This window comes from Euwallacea similis, chromosome 4 (genome assembly GCF_039881205.1).
Source record: "Euwallacea similis isolate ESF13 chromosome 4, ESF131.1, whole genome shotgun sequence".
Taxonomy (NCBI): domain Eukaryota; kingdom Metazoa; phylum Arthropoda; class Insecta; order Coleoptera; family Curculionidae; genus Euwallacea; species Euwallacea similis.
Window position 1 is genome coordinate 5172585 of NC_089612.1, and position 17370 is coordinate 5189954.

The 17370-nt window shown below is 38.5% G+C and overlaps 1 protein-coding gene across 1 annotated transcript in view; it reads right to left on the reverse strand.

Annotated features, from left to right (window-relative positions):
• Positions 1-3917: 3917 nt before the first annotated feature.
• The window catches only part of LOC136408404 (protein FAM177A1), a 73432-nt gene continuing 59979 nt past the window's right edge, over positions 3918-17370 (reverse strand). Inside the window, exon 4 of the mRNA XM_066389354.1 lies at positions 3918-3929. Coding sequence (XP_066245451.1) covers positions 3924-3929 — 6 coding nt within the window. The 3' untranslated portion in view covers positions 3918-3923. The remainder of the gene's footprint in view (positions 3930-17370) is intronic.

A 17370-nucleotide genomic window follows, 5' to 3' on the forward strand; every position in this document is an offset into this window, starting at 1 on the left:
GCGAGTCGAGTGAATTGCTTTATGAGGGCTTCGGTCTAATTTTATCAATCTTACGCCAATTATCGACCACCATAAACTTTTATTGGAAGTCGGAATTGGGCGATGGGTGAGGAGATTTAAAGAAAATCAAATTGGGGTTTTATAGTGGTAATTGGCATTTGAATCATGTTATCATAAGTACGGTGATTAATCTGATGAAAAAAGTTATCCATTGAGAGAAGCAGGAAAAAGTTATTGCAATAGAAAAGTCGGTGATGAGGAGTCCATAGATATTTAATTTTACCTAAAACTACCAAATGGAAATCGTGGATTTGGCCATCAAAGCTCAGTTTTTATTTCACTATTTTTACGGAAAGTATCCTCTCAGTAAATTTATTTGAACTTCGAGTTTTCCACTGTTATTGCATCACTCAAATCACCTTCATGGAGAAGTTGCCTGATGGAGTCTGATTTTTATAGACACTAAGACACATCGTGCTATTATCTATAAAAAAGCGAGCCATCTGACTTGTTAAGGATCCGAGAATTTTGCTTACATGACATTCTCATCATGGCTCCAACTCGTGCAGAACATGATCATCGCCTGCATGAAATTATGTTACTATTAGAAGTAAGAGATTTCTACCTGCAGCCTGAGAAGTGTAAATTCTACCTTTCGTGAAACATTTAGACTTAATTGTCTCTAAAAAGGGAACTGAAGCTACCAAGGAACTTCGAAAGCCTTCTGAGCATCAAAAAGGGGTTTGTACTGTTTTGGAAATAGTAAACTGTTACGGAAAATTCGTTGACCAACTTCATGGCCTCAGTTTCACTTAAAGAACTTCTACGACGTTATATGCCCTTCCAATGGACTTCATAACAGCAAAAAAGCTTTCATGCCATCAAACATGCAGGCATTCCTATGCCTGCCTCCTTCTGCTGGCTCATTTCAATCCTGGGCAGAAGCTCTTAGTGGCTGCTGATGCATGTCAGACTATACACCGAAGGAACATGCGAAGATATCGTGACAGAGATTTTGGTCAACTACCAAACTCTGAACGCATTACAAATTGAGAAGGAAGCGCTGGCTCTAGTTACTGCTCTATAATTTTTTTTTCCGAATAATTCTTAGCTTCTCGAAAGGTATTAGCGAAACTTAGTAATTAATAATTGTTTGGGAAGTTTTGAGAATATTAAAATACACGGAATTATTTTGAGGATTTTTCTTAAATCTTCCTAGTCCCATATATCAATTGGCGATTAATAATTTAGCTTTAAGGGATTTAGAGGTTTCCACGTGGTTCCTCAGCTACACTTAATTAAACCTGAGCCGTCCCGAAAATATGCATATTTGAACGAATAAATTGAGAATTTTCAGATGAACATTGACGAGTGAAAATATGCATGACCAAAGTTTCTCCAAAGATGATGCCGTTGGATACGTAACTCAAATTAATAAAGTTTCTTGGAGAAACATAAACATTTCCGCATTTTAATTGAACAGAACCTCAGCGGTCTAAGGTAGTTGTAGGCAAATTTTGAGTTGCACAAGAACTTGTAAATCCCAAAATTGCTGTTTCTAGAACTTATAAAAATCAAAAGGCTGGCTAATGTTTGCCAAGGCATTGCTGCTCCCCAATAAAACCTAAGACAGGAAATATTTACGACACGATATTAAACGCAGCTCAAATACCGAAATCCCGTTGTATATCAGGTCAGACAATATCTTATGGTCATAAGGTTCTTATCAGTTTGTTTTCACAGGTTATCGTGCACATATTTTGTTTGTCTGATGTAGTGGGCTTATCTGCGATAAATGCCTTTCATACGCCACGTTTACAATCTCCACAAATCTTATATTCCACGAAATATATGACCCTCGCTACCAAGAATCCTATATGCATCATTTTTTGTGTCAATTTGGTGACCGAAATGTTGAAGGGCAAAACTTAAGGTGTTAAGGCGTCCTTATCAAGGCAACACAATGGACATCATTATCTCGCAATATAGGGTCCAAATACCGGGCGATTGGGACGTCGGCAAAATTTACAACACCCAAACCCGATCAATCAAATTCTAATACCAACTAAGACCCTGGCTACTAAAATGGAATTAGTGACGTTCCACATTCAGACAGAGATAAGCGGACGAAATGCGGTTTAACAGATCGACTGTAAAGTTCGGGTGTATCAAGGAAGTTGGGTCATGCTTCATAAAAAGTCGTGAGAGGTTCAATTTTTTTAAAGGGAAACTATCGAAAAATCCGCAAGCAAACAGCCTCTTTAAGCGGCAAATAAAAGAGTGCTCAAGCGAAGTTTCCGCTAACTTTTCACATCATAATTCATAGGGAAATTCCTCGGGAAATTACTTTGCTTTTAAACTGTTAAAAACTGTTTAAAATAATATAATTAATTTACTTTCCCTGCTTTTGGCACGCGATTCGCTCTACGAAAACGGGGGTGACTCAATGAATTTTCATTCGGCGGATCCAGTCTTTAATAAATAATTTAAGGACTAATTATAACGAGGCGAGGTTCCTTATTTGTTTTTGTGTTTCAATTAAATAGTCACGTGGACAAACTTTGAGGGTTCAAAATGCTAAGACGCTTATCAGTACCAAGCTCACAAACGTATGAAGTTATTTTAAGCTTTTCCATTGTTCGAGACTCTTGACCCTCAAAGGAGATACATGATCATGATCAATGATGGAAAAAAAAATCCGAAACTTGACAGTTACATTACCCTTCTCTCACGTGGAAGAGGGAATAGTTGTGACATGGGTCACTAAAGGGCGCCACTTCCTGCGTCCCGACGCTCTCCCTAAAGGAGGAGCCAAGCGTAAAACTCGCAGGAGCCGGCTATAGTTTCCTGATAATAGTCCGAGCTCAAATACCTCAAACAGTTTCTGCAAATTTGCACTCGATGACTTGTTGTGTTGTTTCAACAACCCCAACTCCGGCTTGTTGATCCTTTTTTGCTTGTTTCCATGCTAATGTCCCATTCCTGATACAATATTCATACGCTCCGATTATGTAGGAGGTTAGAACACGAAAAATGAAACAATAGACGAGGTGAGGTTCGATCATTCTCGGGTCTGGCCAGCATGGACAATAAGTTGACCCGGCTCGCCCTCGTGACGTCACCGCATTCAATGCTAATCAGATCTGAAAGGTCTCATCTCTCCAGTCACTCCTCGAGATGGGTTTCATTTTTAATTTACAACGACACGGCTCGCATATAACATATAATTTTTTTGCCTGAGGCTGTTTGAATAAAATATACACAGTGTACCAATTAAGAAGAACAAAACGTTTAAAGAGGATTAGTAACTTTGAACGTAGGAGACTGACATGTTAATTTCTGGCTGTTCTTCAGGTATGGAAGAGAAGTTATGGGGATTTTTTAAAGTAGTATTCCTTTGGCAGTGAGCCTCGTTTCTGTGAAGAAAAATGGATTCCGGAAATAACGTAAAAATCAAAAAGCTATGTTCCCCTAATTCGAGAATCCATCCCTAGCCTGCCACTTCGATTGCTCCAGAAAGTGATAGAGCTATTTTGCATATAGAAGATCGACGCAACTTCCATGTATCCAGGCGAAGTGATGATTTGATGGAAAGATTTTACCAATTTTTTTCAAGTTAATGGCATAATTGGGACAGAAATGCCTGCAAACATAAACATTCAAGATTACGTTTTGGTTCTTCGTTTTTTTTGAAAATGAATAATTTTACCTTTCTCAAACTTTTTCAAAAAATATTCACGCTTAGAACTTCTCCGTTGTCGTCATATCGTTGCTAACATAATGTTCTAACCGTTTCATAAAACTAACTTTGTAGCTTTTACAGTTTCTCAGATACCAATACAAGGAAAACTAATTTGAGACATACTGTATATTACAGAGTGTTTCAAGAGAAGATGTACAAACTTCAATATATTATTCTACATTTAAATCTAAGCAAAAAAGTTCCTATAAACATAAATCCGGAATGGCGTCGTTTAGGATATACAGGGCGATAAAAGATAATTTTGAATTTTTTTTAACTATTTCAAAAACAGTTACTGGTATTTTAAGGAAATTTGATTGAGAAGAATGCGTCATTTAAAAGATATCTTTTTCTATGAAAGTAAATAAAACCTGTAAGCAGTAACATGTGTGCTATCACTTATTACAATTAAATAGACAAAAAATGGTACACCACTCTTTTTTTGAACACGTTTTTCTGATTTTTTTAAATCTCCAACCATTTTACTAAAACAAAGGTCTCTCAAGAGTTTACCGAAAAGTGTATTGTTTTCGAGAAATTAGCATTACAAATTATGTTGATAATGAATTGCTTTATTTCTCGAAAATGACATACTTTGTAATAAATCTTTTAGAAACCTTTGTTTTAGTAAAATGGTTGGGGATTTAAAAAATCAAGGAATCGGGTTCAAAAAAACAGTGGCGTCCCATTTCGTGTCTAGTTAATTGCGGCAATTAGTAGTGCGCATGCCACTGCTTACATACATTGTATGTATATTATTTACTTTCATAGCAAAAGATGTGTTTTAATGACACGTTCTCCTCTACCAAATTTCTTTAAAATGCCAACAACCGTTTTTGAAATACTTTTAAAAAGTTCTAAATTAACTTTTATCGCCCTGTATATCCTAAACGAAGCCTTTCCGGACTTATGTTTAAAGGAACTCTTTTGCTTAAAAATAACTATAGAATAACATAGTGAAATTTGTACATCTCTCGAAATACCCTATGTATAGACATTAAATTCTGCTTTACGACTCAAGAACAATATAGGAAGCTCAATCTATTCGTATTAGAGTTCAAATATCGTTTTAAAGTTGGAAGAGTTAAGACCAGTGGTCACTCTGCTCAAAACCTGCTGATTTTTTCTTTTTCAGTTCATGCAGGTTTTGAGAAATTTATGTGGCAAATTCTCGTTCTTTTGGCTTATTCGGTACCTCGTATGAAAAATTGTCGTAAGAAGACGTTTTGAACACAAAGCCACACGCAATAATTCTCTCGTGGGGCATATGGCATCGAGGAACTGCCACTCGACAAAAGGAATAAAAAACGGCCATTTAAAATTGTCCATACTCCTTTTACGAACCGTATAATTTCCTCCACCTTAAATAACACTTTGGATGCCTATAATGGCACCTCTCAAGTCATGGCCATTGTTGCTTTCCCATTCAAAGGTGATATTAATTTCTTCGATAGGAATTAGAAAGTTCGGTTGTACGGAGTTTAAATGAAACGCGTTCCCGAAATAGAGCCCTTAAAACCTCGGCTCAATTATGAAGATAAATTGCGTCCGAGAGTACCCCGTCGAAGGGGGTGGGCCGGCTGACAGATTGAAAACATAAGGACCAAAGCCTGAAAACCAGCCGAAAACATTTTAAACATCCCTTTCGAGATCTGGGGCGGTTGTTTAGTCTATCTGGACATAAACGACGTCGCCTGGGGCTCTTCAAAACGTCAAGGTAATCTTAATTACTGCCGAGACTATTTTTTGAATGTCTCCATATGGGCAAGTAGGTAAAAAATATCGCCGTTTTTTCCGACAATGACGTCTGCCCCAGGGCCTATTTAGTCTGATGGTCCTAATCCGGGAACGCTTCCACCCTCTTGAGTACTGGAGTATATTTATAAGTGAAACACGGTCAAGTTGAAGGCTCGCTATGTTCGTTCCGAGCTATTTTTAAAATAGGATAAAGCTCCATGTTGCGGTACATCCACCCGAAATGTTGACACAGACCTTGTTCTTGAGGATATATTTAGGTTTTATTGCCCCGGGTTGGCCTGTTGGAAACTAGGGACAAAAGATATGTCCAACCATCTAGGCCATCTCCATTTAAATTTACATGTGACCCCGGGATCAAATCTATTCAATAGCCAATATGTGCCGACCTTTAGCATTCACCCATTGCGGGGCAATAATTACGACACTTTGTTGTTAGGCAAGAATTTCCCATAAATCGATGACACTACTGATGGGAAACCTTAGTGGCCTTAGTATATTTTCTTAAGCGCGGTTTCAGTGGTGGTCCCATCGAAAACAAACATCGTTTGTATATGTTCTCAAGTCAAATTCCTCAAATGAGTTTATTACGTATACAATATGTTCCTTGAACGTTAAACGCTCGTCATTTTGGCCATATTCAGCACTTATTAGACTAATCGCAGGAGCGTAATCGCGCGGTTTTGGGTTATTTTCGGCGGGACCTCGACAACTGGATTCTCCAGGATACGGATCTGCCCCTGTGGAACGACCGTACACGGCAATGTAAACTGTTTAGAATGGATTGTTTACATGTTTTAGTTTTTGTCGGCCGTTTACAGACACGTCGCTGGTCGGTCCGATGTGTCTCATATAAATATACCCGAAGCACATGTTTGACGGTGGCATATGATGGTTTTCGGCCTCCTGTGAGGGTGAATTGTAAAGGCCATTCCATTGGGAAGCACTTCGCAATTGGAAAGGTTACGGGCGGGATCTGCAGAAACCTCATGTGAATGACTCTTAGAATCTCTTAGGAACCCAGATGAATAAAAAAAAATCTTAATTTCGAGTTCTTTCCCCAGATTGCCCCCTTCAAACGCTCGTGAGAAGCGCCTTTGGGCCCCCGAACTCAAATTGGAGTCTCGCACAAATCCAACGTAACAATCTCTACATTTCGGGCGCACATGTGGACGAGTGTGAAGAAAATCTTCAAGAACAGGCATGTGAGCCAATGGTGGACATACGTGATGGTCCTGGAATCTTTGAGAGGGTTACGAGCTATTTTTAGGCGACTGCTGGTCCAAGCCGAAAATATTTATCAAGCCCCCCTGTTCCTGTCAACAAAGAGCGGTTTATTTTTGGGGTTTTCAGAACTCACCTTCTAGCGAGGCCCTAAAGGTACATAGGATGATGATGCATCGTTAACATTCCAATGGCAAATGACAGAGCCAGTGTGAAATGTCTATTTGCTTGCGATATGGCTTATTAAAAGCTTAACTACCTTCTCATCTAAAGCAAAATGTCAAGTGCGCGCGTAATTTAAATGGGTCAAACGATGGTTTCTAGTGGCTAATTGTTGATATTTTGCTTTCTCATCATTTATCTACTGATAAAAATTATTATGATGAAGGCGGAGGTTGCTAACTGTGTCTCAGGCATTTTAATTATATATTCACCTCTTTTTATGTACATACAAAAACCTTAGCACTTTTCCTGCGATATGTATGATGAACCAGAAATTCCGTGGATGATAAAAAAAATATAAAAGAAAAAAATTGGGTCTATCTATTGTATAAGAAGGCTCCCCGAGGGCATTGAAACTTAATCGAATAAAAAATCTGGACCATCTAAGGACAATGATGACCATAAAGGGTCGGTTTTGATTGGGGGGGTCAGGTATTTTTTCAGGTCTTTTTAAGACCGTGAGATTTTCGTAACGCTTTGTGCAACAGCGGTTTAAAGAAGAATTAAATTTCGCATTTTGTCGGAGAAATATTGTATTAGGATCGGCCGATCCTTTTCGGCTGAATGCAACTTGATGCTCTTAACCATTTTTTTATATATAAAAGATCGCCTTTATGTAAGCTCGAATCGTACACGTGTAAGGTGAAAGTGCTATTCGGTGAGGATAAACCAAGGCTTCGCAAAACAATGCGACGAGGAAATTAAGCTAGGGATGCGTTTGACTTGGTGAAGATTGCCTTCGAGGTTGCCTTGCACATGTCGCTTCGCAAAAAATCAATCTCCCGAAAAGGAAGCGGCCAAGGAACGTAATTATCACTAAAATCTATTAGTTACGCTTCCGGAAATAAGTAATTTGTCACCCGTATTTTTTCCGAGCCAACCTTTCGAATTGGGTCGAGATCGAAAGCATGTCAAAAATTACCAATTTAATTCACAATAGGTGGGATTTATTTTCTGTAAGTCTATTCACTACATTCTAATATCGTGACTGTCCTTTCGCACAAGCAATTTCGATGTAATTCCAAGAGACACCCCGTTTTTTATCCGATGTTGCAATTTTAAAATGGTTGGCCGTGAAATCGTTCAAATTGACTGATTATTTGTTTGACACTGACAGCTCGCGTCATTTAAGTCAGATATAAATTTAAGTTTTTGAATTGCTTTCTGAAAGAAAAGCCATTTTGAGAAATAACTGTAGTTATAACTATAATTTTAAAGCTTGAAAAAATACCTTTTTGACTAACTCATAACCTGCTATGCTTTCCATTTGAAAAAGTAAGTTCATGTCAAATCTCAAAAATTGACAGCTGTCAAAAAAATCTGGTTAACCTATTTTTTCAGGGCAAAATTATCTGTAACATTCGTATTTACATAATTTTTCTAGATTAAAAGAAATCGATAAAATTTGGTTTCTGCCAAATATCTAATTAGCCATGAACTTCTTCAAGTGGCCTTAAATTGGTCCCTTACAGCTGCAATTCTTTCCCCATTCAACCGACTTCGCAACTCTGCTAGTTGCCGAAATCCCTTCACTAATCATCTAAAAAAACTACCCTGTAGAGGCAACACGCAACCTGAGAATAAATTATAAAGAAGCTGTAACAGAGACCGTTACAAAGAAGCAATAAGAAAAACAATATTGAAGGAACCAGCCTTGGAAAGAATCTTGAAGAAGCAATAACTGACGCGGGATATCATCATAAAAAAGCAAAATCCGACGAGAAAAACATATTTTATATAAAAATTTGGAAGAAGCATTGATCGACCGGAAAGAAACTATAAATGAGGCGAAAATTAATATAAGAGACAGTCTGGACGAGGCTACCTTAATTATTGGTGAAGGGAGCGAGAGAGAAAGAGTATATTGAAGAAGCCATAATCGACTTGAGACCTTGAGAGAGACGACAGAATGAGAAGGGGGAGAGAATATTCCGAGACTTAACGAGGCAAAAGTCAACTTTAGAAAAAATCTTGCATAAGCAAGAACCGACGCGGTGTAAAGGCGATTCCCGGAGATACCAAATTTTCCAACAAAAGAGCTTTATGAATATCCTTATAGAGTCTATCTTTATGTCACGGATAATGACATGAATATGAAGTATTCCCATGACCGAAAATCCAGAAATCCGGAAAATCCAAAATATGGAAACAATCCTCCTAAGACAGGTCAATGATCCAAAATTTCCTGGGCTTCATAATTAATGAAGGTACCATCAGACCACTAAATCTCATCCACCACATATGGAACGCATATCTCCATCAAGCCGGAGGAAGTGATCGAGACGAAAGTTCAGCGGTCAAGGCTCTCTAAAATTCGAAATCTACCCTTAAAATGCACCCTCCTTAATAGGTATAGGTTGAGAGATTTATTGCCCCGATGATGGTCCAGCCGGGCAGTTTAAGCAGCCCCAACAAAGGACCATTGACCGCAAACTTAGTACCTGTCATAACATTCCTTTGTCCGGTGCCCAGGGAATTATTTGAAACCGGATGGGCAAGGTGGAGTTTCTTGGTTTTATGGTGCTTTTGCAATTGCTGAAAGTTAATGATGGTTTAATGGGGATGCTAGTATGAAAAAGTAATTAAAAAAAAGTACCGTAAACCGTAACACGAGAATTATTAGCCAGTGCCAAGATCTATTCTCAGGCAGGGTATCCGACCCAGACGGAGCTTTTTTTCGACCTCCTAGGCCTGTCTCAAGAGCCAAGCTGGTTACCAGATGGCCGCGTCCCCTGACCGTTTTTTAAGCCTCTTTTTTTATGCACACGCATCTCTACCCTCGACGTTTTTTCTTCTCACACACAGGAAAGGGGCAGATTTTTTCGAGGAACCCTACACGGAGTTCCGTTCCTAGATTAATCGAACACAAAAAACTTTTTGTACCTGGACAATGCAACGGTGCACCTCAGTTTGCACACGAATTTAGCGAGATGAAGAGAGACGGCGCCATCGGAAAATGCTCGTGGAGAGAGAGAGAGAGGAAGGAGGATAATAATTAAACTACGGCCAACACATGTGCGTAAGATGGGCCAGCGAAGTATCCACTTACATAGTCGTACGTGGGAACGTCGATCCCTTGGGTTAAAAAAAATAGATTGAAACTATTTGCGAAGAACTGGTGGACCGCTATGAGGTGCCTCGCAGGCAGTTGCCAAGGCAAATATTGGTTTCTTCTCCAATGCCTTTGTTTAGAGTTTGGAGCCTAACAGGACTTGAGGTAGTATTGTCTTAACTGCACTAAAAACGTTGCGGAATGTAAACGGCAAAAAAGTCTTGTTTGTTTTGATTCCCATTGATGTCGTTCAAAATGTCACTCCCAAGACTTTACCGCAGTTTTCCATGCTCAACTCCTTTGCAGAGCTAATAATAATTATTATACACACCTCAATAAGCATCATTATCTAAGAAATCCGTGTGTAACTTAGGTGAGAACGGCAGTCATGTAACAATGGCTAATTACCGGGTTGAAACAATATTCTGGTCAACAGAAGAAGTCCACTGCTGCGCCGAGATGCTCCCATAATTAAGTACAGGAAACTGTTCTCTCAGCGGTTTTCTGTATTATCTTCGCCGTTCTCACACCATGACAATGGACATTAGGAAAAAAGTGGAATACTCTTTTTATGTCTGCCATTCTCGGTTGAACTAGAAATTTAGGCCGTAGTCCAGTGGGTAAATTTAGTCGTTCCCTCCTCAGTCAATGGACAATAAGCCGCCTTACGAGTTTGGGCATGCAGGCCACGTTCAACAGACTCACCACAACAATTTAATTCCGATCGTATCTCCACTCGTTTGTTTTCTATTAACTTTATTTCAGTTCAAAGTTGGAAACCGTGAATGGGGGGACAAAGCTAATTGGTTTTTTAGCCGCAGGCCTTTTACAGTGTCAAGCTCAGCCCCGGCTTATCGGATATTTCAGTATCAGAACGGAACGATTTTTGTCACAAATCTCAAGACTTTTTGACCAATCGTTGGGCATTTCTGATTCTCGTTAGTCTCCACAATTTTCGTTCGAAATCTGAATATTTTTCCAGCAGAATCAAAATGAAGTCGCAGAACTTGATTTTTCGCCAAAGCATGGCGCTTCTTTGCTTTTCGGTTGAACGGAGAATTTTTCAAATATATGAGCTTTTCGATCCAGAAGCAAAATCCCGGGAATTGGCTATCTCATTGCAGCTTTTAAAATTTTTGGATTTTTAAACTCCCAAATTTGACGCTTTTCTTAAAATTAAACTATAGAATTTGACTTTTTTTTAGTTCTTTAACCACGACGTGAAATCAAGGTATTTGAAGTGATTTTTTTCGCTTGGTTTACACAGAATCCACACAAAATTGAATTTATTCGGAAGTTTGAAATAAACTGTTCAAAAAAACAGTCAAAACGGCATATTTTTCAGTAATTTTTGAGAGCTCATATTCCGGAAAGGTCTTAGCCGTTCTTCACGAAGAAAAGGGATAAGGCTGACGAACACTCGTGTTGAAAAAGAAAGTTTTACTTACTGACATATAGGCTTTAAAAAATGCCATACAAAATTGTTAATTTTCAACTGCATTTGGTAACGGATTCGGTCAAATTAACAATGCATATTTAAATTTACTTCTTATGTGTCGGAACTGGGAAATTTGATGCTTTATTTCGAAACGAAGCTGTAGAATTTGAATTTTTCCCTCCCCGTTTGGCCATTTTGTAATGTTTTAAGTGCAAAATAAATAAACAGAAGTTTTTTCAAGATCTTGCGGTTTTTTTTAAATTTTTGGACCTTAAAAGATACTACGAAATATCGAGTTATTTTTAGGATTCTGCAATGATTGACCTCTTAAAATCTTAACAAATCGAACATAGATTTCGTAATTATGTCTCGAATTAGCGAATTCTTTACTTTTTGTCCTCTGAATTTAAGTTCCAGACATTGGTAGTCTGTATCGAATTATCGTGAATTCACATTTTACATTGCAATATGAAATTCTGAAATGGTACTCTAAAATTTCTGAAATTTCCAAAAAATTCGGAAAGAAATTTCGAAGTTATATGAAGCTTTTAGACTAGAAAGTACAAGCTCAAAGTTTATAACCTTTTCTCGAATTTGAAATTTTTGAGTGATTTTACACTTTTTGAATCCAGCATAAAAAGTAAAAAGTAAGGTTGAAGTTGGTACTTTTGGCATTTTATATTTCAAATAAGAGCCCTACAATCAGGATTTCTGAGTGAAATTTTGAATTATTAATCGAAGAATAATGAGAATTTGTTCCTTGCCGTATCCCTATTTGAAATCCCCGAAGTTGCCTTTCTGCTCGGAAGCTTCCAACGTTGTGTTAAAAATTGTGGAAATGAGTTGTATACCAGCACTGGCCAATGACTTTTTGGATGATTTGCTTTTCTTTGGTCTGGCCTTAGCGGGCTCGCAGAATCCAGGCAAAAATAGCCCCGAGAACGTCTGGTCAGTGTTTGAAGATTATTGAACTTCCTGGCAATGAACATAAGCGCGTTATTTCGGGGTATAAGCGCGACATTGAAGGATTGCACAAAGAAGTCCTAAATAAAAAATCTAATTGGGAACGTTTTCACGCATGAGAGGCTTTATGTATTGGCGGCACGTTATGCCTTATCTAATCTACACTATCAGTCTGGTGGTCACTTTATGCAGGCGTACCCTATTTAGGACCCGCATATGAACGGCAATGTAAAGGTGTAAATGTACCCCCGCTATTTCCACTGAATTTCAAAAACGTTGGTATTGGTGAAGTGTTAGTTAAATATGACCAAAGCATATCTTGAAACAACGTAAAACGACCGTTTTCCCATTCACTCGTGATACGATAAATCCTAATAAATCTCTTCAATTACAGAGAGCGGATCGTTAGTTGCACCACGGAATCACACACGGCATAAGCGTTTAAAAGTTCACATATAAACTACCCGACAACAAAAGTAGACCGTTAACTTCACGACTATTTTCTTCTTCAAAACATTAAGTTCGACATTTAAAACCGGATTACATGGCACCAAATTCGTTCTTTGCGATCGCTTTGTACGAGCGCAAAGAACCTCGTCGCCTGACATTACAAAAGGCTTTTTACCCCCGAAAAGAACCAAATCAATAAATATATTCATTGTTCAGTAGGACTATTAAGTGCGGTGCATCTTTGCTGGGGGTTGATGATGGACATTGGGGTGGACCGGACGCAGGGAGCTATCGCACAAAACGGACAAAAAGGAGCCACGCGTCTGTCGACCTATTTTTTGGGGGTCCGTTGACCCAATAATGTGTAATTCGATGTAATCACATGTCCACTATTTTGCGTGCGTAACAGCTGCGCTTTATTGCATTTAGCACAGGGGCTGTTTAATGTATAGTCCGCCTAGAAAGTGTCGGAAACAAGAAAGCTCAATTGTAATTATTCGGTATGTACGAAGATAGCCCCAGAAGTACCCGACCTGACATATAGATGGCGATTTTGTCGTTAAAAATTTGCCCATATCACAGAGACCTAACCTTAAAAAGCTAATGTCTAAAGTTTTGAGGATGCTGCGTTGGTTTGTATTCGTTTTGAATCTGTTTTTAGTCATCGATACGTCAGTACTTTCATTTGAAAGGTCTTAGTCCGTCCAACATCAAAGTGGAATTAAATTCTACTCTGGGGAAATCTGGTCCTTCGTTAACAACTGTAAAATATTGGGTGGCAGAGTTAAAACGCGGTCGTAGCAGCTACCAAGACGGACTCCGCAGTGATCGACCCAATGAGGTGACCGTTCCAGAAATTGTGGTCAAACTTCACCAAACCATACTGGAAGACTGTTGGCTAAAATTACACGAGTTAACAGACATGACAGGCATATAAAAAGGTACTATACATCGCATTTTGACCGAAAAATTGGATATGAGAAAACTGTGTGCAAGATGGGTGCCGCGATTACTCGCAATTGAGCGAAAACAGCGTGGTGAGGAAGTTTCAAGGAAGTGTTTGCCAAAGTTTTGCAGTAATAAAGCCGAGTTTTTGCGTCTATTCATAATCATGGATGAATCATGGACCCATCATTTCACACCTGAGACCAAAGAACGATGAAAACAATGGACTCAAAGGGGAGAATCGGTTACAAAGAAGGCGAAAATCATTGCATCTGCAGGAAAGGTGATGCCGTCAGTTTCTTGAGATGCACGTGAGATAATTTTTATTGACTATCCCCCAAAGGAAAAACAATAAACGGATAACATTAAAAAAATTTATTGCAGCGTTTGAGCGAAGAAATTAGGAAAAAGCGACTGCATCTGGCGAAAAAGAAAGTCTTATTTCCTCGAGACAACGCACCAGTCCACACTTCCGTCATCGCGATGGCCAGAATCAATCAACTTGATTTCAAATTTTTTCCTCAACCGCCCTATTCGCCAGATTTAGCCCCCTCAGATTATTTTCTATATCCAAATCTGAAAAAATGCTCGGTGGAAAGAAATTTGCCAATAATGAAGAGGTGATATTTTGAAGCTTCTCACTATATACAGGATATAGAAGCCATCGCTGGGAAAAGTGTATCAATCTCAAAGCAGACTATGTTGAGAGATAATGTATAATAGTATTTTTCAAAATGTCTTTTCTTTAAGTATTAGGTCAGATACTTCTGAAACTATTCTCGTACTTTTATGCTTCCGTTAATCTTACGCAGTCTTCCCGAAACTGGTCTATGTTTCATTCCCGTGCCATTTTTTATCCTCTTTATTGCCTCATATACTGCACTTTTCCAGAGTTCAGTTAATTGCACTAATTTTTTAACGTTTCGAAAACTCTTTTTTTACAAATATTCCATCTCTTTTCTTTTTTCTATTTGCGACATTATTTCACAAATCCTTTCAATCGATAGTATTTGACAGATGACGTTGTCACGCGATTTTGGCAATAGCCCACCATCGACACAATCTACTTGATGCATTATTTCTATCGTAGAATGTTACAACAAAAAAATATGTTAAAATTAGGAAAAATATACTATTGCGGATACTTTCTAGAAGGACTATACAATAGCCTCCAAACTTGGCCTTAACCGTAATCAATAGGAACGGACTCTTATCGGTTTGATTGACGTTTCTGCACACGATTCCTAAACCTGCGGTCTTTGGCACACGTGGGCAGGATTCACGGTCTTCTTGAATATGTCAATTTCTTAGATATCGCACTTCGTGACACGTGACGGAACCAAACGGCGGCGTGCTACACGAACTGGGGACATTTTTTCCGATCGCGTTTAATAAAAACGAAAAGCGTTTAATAGAACGTAAAACACTAATCCTGCACGCCTGCGGCCACCCCATTTAATTAAAATCACAATTACTTAATGAAGGCCCGAATTGGAGCTAAAAATCCGCGGATTCATCAGTCAAAGTGCGGAAGTGGCCGGCGGCTTCTGACCTCTGGTGATTGTCACAGATCGCCGCTTCCTGGGGGCATCTCCCTCGAAACGGGATGTGTTTGGTTAAATGACTTATCTGACTAACGTTTCATCACTGGGATGATTAGTATTGCTTATATTAAGCCCATGTTGCATAGTTTTTGAGGAGTGATATTAGTCAGAATTCTTTTTAGGGGCACGTGACCCTTCAAAAGCAAGAAGGATGATGTCCGGCGATGTTTTAGTCCCCTGCTTTCAAGAGGCCACTTTAGTTTATTGCTTTTACTTAAGAGCGGTCTGGATAAGTAGTGACCTTGCGCGATGAGTTTTGAGGGTCCAAATTAGGGAACTTATCCAGTGTATTTTAATTTAACCCATTGCTAAATGCTTCAAAATTCTCAAAAATCGTCGATTTAACTATTCTGTGGAGATATCAGGCAAAAAAATAATAATAATTCGAATTATTCATGTATATGACGACGCATATTTTTCATTAAGAAAAGGTGTTCAGGGCAACTAGTTCCACCACGACGCGTACCAGTACGTCATTTAGTATTTTTGAAAGAAAAACTGGTACACCACTGCTTTTTCGGAAAATGAAAGTAATTTTTGAATTCTCTATTCAATTTCGAAAAAGAAAGCTCTTTCGAGTTTTTTCCTGCGACGTAGCACTTTCGAGCAAAAGAAACTATTTTTAATGAATCTTCACAATAACTTCACCTAATTGAATTCTTATATGAATCCATAATTTAAAATTAAGGATTTTAATTAGAACTCGTAGTTGCATTGGAGCGCGTTATGATCGGTTTAACGTGGCCATGACTCTTATGCTTGACACGTGATCGGTATCTATCACTATTAATAGTCGTCATTAATAGATTCGTTCGTTAAATAACTATTAATTCCTGAAATACCGCGGGGTTTAATGGGAACTATGAATTATTTCCAGTAAATCCTAAATAAGAACTTCTTTAAGAACCATGACCATTTACGGCAATCGACGAAAAAATCTTGTAACTAACTCGTGTATTAACGGGCAATTAATAATGTCACCTGTGTTAAGGCGCTCATGATTTAAATCGTCTTTATGACTAGGGCCAAATTATTAACGTCCTGTCAACTCTAACCATGAGTCATTTTCTATAGAAATTAATAAGCTGACCATCAGACATTTCTTTCCAATGTTTTGACGAAAATTGGCCTATAACTATTTAAAATTGACAACACACGAATAAGTTGGCTTTAATCGCATTCGTTAAGTTGCTTAAATAACTATTCAAAATCATTTGTAGTTTCGTCTTGATTATTAATCGCCTAAGTTAATAAGACCATTAATTAAGTAACGATTTGCCGGAGTTTTTGATGGTTTAATAAATAATTTTGCAAGAAAACGCTTAAATTAACGAAAACCTCCATAGATTTCCCAATTAATCCAACGATAATAAACTACAAAGGCATGCCACTTCTAATCTGTCCCCTGACATCTCGCAGGAAACTTTAAACTTCCAAATCAGCTTAAGAAAGGGACTTCTGCCAAAGAAACTCTATTCCTGGCTTTCGCTTTATTTTAGTTTCTCTGACCATCAACCGAAATGTAATTCCGGAATTATCCGGAGATAACGAAGTTTTCGAGTTTGGAAGCACACACTGCTGTCACAAAGGTGCTGCTGGTCTATTCTGTAATTTCTCATTTAGAAAGTTTGTCTCTCTGTGCAACTTTAAATTCGTCAGTGGAAGCTGCCACGACCGACACTGCGTCTCGGTAGAGGTGTCCTAAGCTGCTAAAAAGGTCTATTGTCCGGTATTTGTATACAAAATGATCACATTACTTATTTTGTAGGTTGTGAACAAGGATTTTGACCGGATGTCAGGGCAGATCTAAAGCGTATTGATTATATTGAGAATTCCTTTTAGAAGCAGTGGTATATCCGCTCACCCGCGTCCTTTTAGGATCAGATTACCGGTGTTTGGATCAAGTGGTCACCTTCGAAGGTTTTACTTTGTACGACAGGATGTTAATGACGGTGGTGGAGGAGTATTGGGACAT